Source organism: Poecilia reticulata, linkage group LG21 (assembly GCF_000633615.1).
Source record: "Poecilia reticulata strain Guanapo linkage group LG21, Guppy_female_1.0+MT, whole genome shotgun sequence".
Classification (NCBI taxonomy): domain Eukaryota; kingdom Metazoa; phylum Chordata; class Actinopteri; order Cyprinodontiformes; family Poeciliidae; genus Poecilia; species Poecilia reticulata.
The window spans coordinates 14,997,724-15,003,381 of NC_024351.1; the positions used below are offsets into that span (position 1 = coordinate 14,997,724).

General features: G+C 38.6%; 1 protein-coding gene across 7 annotated transcripts in view; it reads left to right on the top strand.

Annotated features, from left to right (window-relative positions):
• Positions 1-897: 897 nt before the first annotated feature.
• The window catches only part of LOC103457732 (triadin), a 16,140-nt gene continuing 11,379 nt past the window's right edge, over positions 898-5,658 (top strand). For 2 of the 7 annotated variants that reach the window (XM_008398097.2, XM_008398101.2), the window contains exon 1: positions 1,165-1,764. In XM_008398097.2, the coding sequence (XP_008396319.1) occupies positions 1,682-1,764 (83 nt within the window). In that variant the 5' untranslated portion in view covers positions 1,165-1,681. Of the gene's footprint in view, positions 1,765-5,658 lie in introns of all 7 variants that reach the window. The other 5 variants (XM_008398099.2, XM_008398100.2, XM_017302055.1 and 2 more) reach the window with 5 other exon arrangements.

Genomic DNA, 5,658 nt, shown 5'->3' on the forward strand with positions numbered 1-5,658 from the left:
GTCTCGTGCCATCCCTAAAAAGGTAACGCACTGGGTGTTTACCCATGTTGCTCATGTCAGAAACCACCGTCTGCACCATTAAACATAGCAATTGAGCCAATGCCCTGACGCTCAACTATGAACACTGACCAAGGAGCAACAAGCAAGAAGTAGATACATGTATGCCAATTACTGATATAAATTTGTTATAAAAGTATTACTGATTCTGATTGTACTTCAAAAATTAGGTGACTTTATGTTATTAAAGGTAAAGTTTAAAGAGTAATGATTTCTTGGTTAATGTCAAGTTGTCATAAAGACATTTTGAATAATGTCAACTTTGTATTAAAAGTGTCATAATTTACCAAATGACGCTTTATGACAAGTCATGAATATTCATGAAGGCTTATTCATGTTCATGACAAGTGTTATGTCATATTTATGAAAGTGTCATGACAGTCTTATTCATATTTCTCTGTCATGTTCTGTAATGCAAAAAAAACACACAGAAAAACAAATAATAAAATGTCTCTTTTTATGATACACAGTAACTTTTTTGCATGTTTTCTAGCTTAAACCTGTTCTTGGTTCTCTGCAGTTCAAAGTTCAGCCAATCATCTAAGCAGAATTTTCTGCGCGGCGTCCCTCTCCGTCTTTTAAAGGTGTGTGCGGTTTCATCTCAGAGCAAACACGGGTTGTGTTGGTTCGGTGCTGGCAAGCGTTCCTGTGCCTCCATGCGCCCTACATCTAAAGCAGTGCAGCCCAATGTTAACACCAGCTGCTGTCTGCGTCTCTAATTATAGCCTCGGCAGTGCGGGCTCCCAGGGCAAGGCTGGGGGTCAGGTTACTCCCTCCCACAGCTCTCACACATGGACACACACACAGCGTAATTTCAAATGGGCCTCGGAAACAGCTTCCGACAAGGCTTAGAAACTCACGCGGGGCTTGGCAGAATATTTATTCACTTATTTAGTCCTCAAATTTGACCTCTGCTTGACCAGCCTGAGTTTTTAAGAGACCTTCCCTGGATAAAACATAGGAGATATTTCATGGCTTAAAGTACTTTGTTGTAGTCAGAGCAGCATAGAGTAAAGTATCGCCACCGTTTAGATCATAACAACCCAGAGAGCAGGAAGAGACAACTAATCAATTTGTTACTTTGGAGGTCAAAAGACAGTTAAAAGAGTGATGTTGCTAAATTATGTAAAACATGCAGTTACATGAATAAAATAAATGAATTCAAGATGTAAACTAATTGCTTTAATAGGATTTGAAGCTAATAAACTAGACTGTTTTCCTTATCAGCCCTGCTCCTCTCCTGTCTCGTTTTCTCTCTACCTCTATTTTGGACCCTCAGAGGGGCGGGGTGCCTCTCAGAGGGTTCATCTCCCTCTTTCTGCTCCTTTCTACTCGTCCCAAACTTCTGCCTGTCCTCGGGATTCCATTAAATTTCTGAACCGTTGACTTGATTTCTTGGATATAAGCCGCAAGAGTCAAGAGATGCGCACCACAACGGGGGGAGTAAAGCAACATTATTTTAAGGGATCTTTCATTTCCTCCTGCTGAGGGGCCTTTTCGGTGTATTATTAGACCTGCTGTGATCCAGCTCAGCACAACTGTTGCGGGCTCATTGCTGCCGGATTTGAACGTTGCCTTTCTTTCAATCAAGTGAGACAGAAAAGGGATTTTAGGAAGGAGTTACATGCTGGTTTCCCTGGCAACGCAGCCTTTTCCGGGATTTCCGAGGACCAAAAGTTGTCTGCGAACGTTCGTCAAACTCAAAAGGTAAGATACTTATAAAATGATTTAGGCCCTGCCTGATATTTGCTGTAATCACATTGATATGTGTGAAGCTTGATGCCATTCTAAGTTATTCTGTGCAATAATTTTGTTTTAAAGTATGCATGAAGGAAAATCCGAATGTTATTGTTTTCACAAAGTGTTATGAGTCAAGTTTGACCTTTTCTCAGGGCTTCAAGAATATGACCACAAAAATACTTCTACACTTTTCTCATCTATCACTTGTCATTAAGTATTTTATATTAAAATCATAATGAAATAGATGTAGTTTCTTTTAATTTCATAAAAAATGTATTTATTTACACTACTATAATGCTTTAAACAAGTGTTTGCCCACTCAAACATTTCTTCTGTTTTTATGTTTACAATATTAGATTAGGATAATTTGAATACATACTAATATTTAATTTAGTAGTGAAGAAAAGCTAACAGACCTGGAGTTAGCTAACACTAACTTGTGTATGACTCTTGACCTGATTACCAAGCTTATTTGTTTTTTATCTGCTCCATTTGGATTGTTCAGTCCTCTGCCTCTACCTTCCCCTATTTCATTTACTGCTATTTTGATTTTGATAAATACACATCGTGAAAAAAAACGTTCAAAGCCAGAGTTTGGCGTTTTGTGTACTGGTGACAGTAGAAAGGAAGATAGATTAAAATGCACTGACTTCTCTGAGATGAAATTTCAAGTCAGACGGGCGCTGACTCACATTTCGGATCCTTTTATCGCTGGATTTTTCTGTCAGTCTTCTTTTTCACTGAGGTGATGACAGTCTCTGATAAATTTCACCCATTTCTATAATTCAATACCGGACCATATTCAGCTTTTATTCTGTTTTGCTTCTTCACAGCCAGTGCTTTCCAACTCTTTTAGCTCATGACCCCATAAAAAAAAAATGGAAACAACATGTTCTATTTCTACAGCTTGAGGAGTTCAAAGTATTTCGTATTTCTAAAGAACTTCAAACAGTAGATATCTATGTAGCACATTTCCTCCTCTTTCCTTTAAGCAACTTGAGATCTCTTGGAAGTGTCTTGGTATTCACAGGGGACTGTGAAATCCAGGCTGGAAATTACAGTTTTTCATATAAATATCCTACTTTGATGTTAAATCATTAATCAACTGTTTTTTTATTGTCTTCTTTTCCTTTTTAACTTATCTCCCTGCAACATTAAGTGATTTTAAAATGTAGTTTCAAAACGGCATCTTTAATTATTTGTGAATATTGACTGCATCTGCTGTACAATGTTAGGAGTATATGTGCACTCTTCCTTTAACGGCTTTATGTGTCACAGGAGAAAAGGCTGTGTTAGCAGGCTGTAGTGATCATTGCACACAGGTTCTGTGCAAAGATGATAATGATTCCCCTGTTCTCCTTCAGAACTAAAAAAAACTACAGATTAAAAAAAAATCTGATCTTTAAATGGAATAGATTTATTTAGCAGTCATCACAATCATGTACTCTGAGAAAATCAGAGGTCCTTCTAAAAGGAAAAAAAAAGTAAAATAACCTCACTTGCACCTGTTTTGTAAGGATTGTTAGGGATGCCAGCACAGGTGATTTTGTAGAGGAACAACAAAATAATTACTGAATGTATGAATAATGAATAAATTCACTCAAATTATAATTTGTTTTGCATTTTTAGGTGACTAAGCTGCAACGGCGAACAACAAGTTTATTATTCCAAGACACTTTTTTTTTTACTTCTTTAAAAGAGGAACAGATAGTGTGTGGATTTTGCTCTACACACTCTCACGTTGCCCAGTCAGTCGCATTGTCAAGAGTTTCTCTTGCCTTTCATTTGCCCTCAAATGCCAGAAACTAGACTGCACCCACATTGTTCTAATTCTGTTCCCTCCCGTGGCGCGAGCAAGGCAACAACAGTTGGTGTCCATGAGCGTGTGTGAAGATCAGCCCAGCATGTAGCAGAAACAACAGGTGGGCCGGGTCATTTGCGAAGAGGACAGACGCATTTGAAAGAGAAAATAGCTGCAGACTTTGGCATGGATTTTGATCCGAAAAGGGAAAAAAAATGATACATCGCGCGCGAGGAGACTCGCACAATGCAGCATTGTGTCCAGTCTGCTGCGAGACACGTTGATGACACTTCAATCATTGGTAATAATGCTCAACGGGTCAGCGCTTCCTTTGATCGATGGAGATCTTTTGATCACATCCACAGTTACTTTCAGCAATATCTTTCTCATCTCAGTGTTTTTTTGGGGTTTTTTTACACACCAGTGTTTGGCCCTCTTCGTTCAGACGCATGCAGAAATGTACATCAGCGTGTGGGAGTGAAGCTACGCTAAATTGATTTAGCAGTTCGTTAAACGAATGGAGCAATGGAAAGGTCAACCGCAAAATCAAAGCACATCAGTTCTCCACATTGTTAGCAACAGATATATCTTAAAACTACTGGCCAGACTCTGCTACAAAACCAAATCACTTAGAATAGCGCGCTCAACCAAACAGCTTCCTTTATCGCACAGAACATTAATATACGTGGCAGAGTGTTGCTAAGAATTGCTAATGAGCTGAAAATACAAGTGTTTGTGCTTTCATCCTTTTTTTCTTGTGTGTGTGTGTGTGTGTGTGTGTGTGTGTGTTGACATTTGATCTTTAGTGGTATTTAACTTGTGTTCTGTATGACTGTGGGAGAACCAGTGAGCCACGAGTGAGATACTTTGGCAAAAAAGGGCATGGAAGTAGGCTGTAACTATAAATGTATCCATGAAATGTATAAGTCTGATTTCAAGCAGTGAACATGATCCAAGAATGGCATAACTAATTAAGGGAGTAACTGTAGAATAAAAAATGTTTATGAGGCAAAGACAGGTGAGGAAACCAATCAAATAAAAACCTCAATACTATCAAGGATTTGCTCCAGCCTCTGCAGTCACCTTGGTGCGGATCGTGTTTTGTTGAACTTTAGAGTCATTCTGGCACAGATCTATAAGGTTGAATCCCCTTTCAGCTGCTGCATCCTCTTTGTCTGATCTGTGGTGATTCCTATACAGCAGAATTTCATTCCTGAGGAATAAAGTCAGACCGGATCAAAATGCTTCAGAAAGCAAGTCACAATCTGTTAGCAGCTACTTATCCAGCACAGTTTTCATTAAAGATAATGAAACAAACCCAAAACTCAATCTTGCCTTGTTCAACAAAAATACCTCAAATGAGCCCCCATTTAACTTACAACCTATAGATAGAGTCCAGGGTAACACAAGTGAAGCCAATAACTTAAAAAAAAAAAAAACTCAACTTAGCATCTCAGTTATTTATTTTAGTACTGGCTCGAAGCTTTACAAACAGAAGGGAAATGCAAATAAAGAAGAAAACTTCAAGATCCCCAAGGCCAAAACAACAAAGGAAAGAACTCCTTCTGGCTTGAAAACGAAATCAAGTCCTATCTGAATAAAAAAACTAAATTTCTATTTCTGAGCTCCCTGTTTGGCCACAAAACAGAGGGGGAAAAAAAAGATGTGAAAAGAAAAACAGAAAACCCCAACTAAACTTCCCACCCAAACATGATTTCTAAAAGAAAAGTTCACCAAATGTTAGTAAAAACTAAAGAGTTTCCAAGAGGTAATTATTAGAGTCGACCACATCGCAGAAACAATGCCCAGGGGGAAGGGAAAAAAAAAAAAAAAATTGAAATATTTTTTTCTTTTCTGCTGACCAAAGTTAACATATACTATATATATATATATACAGCACTGACATTGGGATGTCATTCGGACTAGAGAAGTGTGGTCGGATGGTTACAAAGAGAGGGAAGGTCGCCCACACAGAAGGGGTCTCACTCCCAGAAGGAACAATAGCRGACMTAGAGCACAGCTACAAGTACCTGGGAATACCACAAGCAAATGGCAACCTC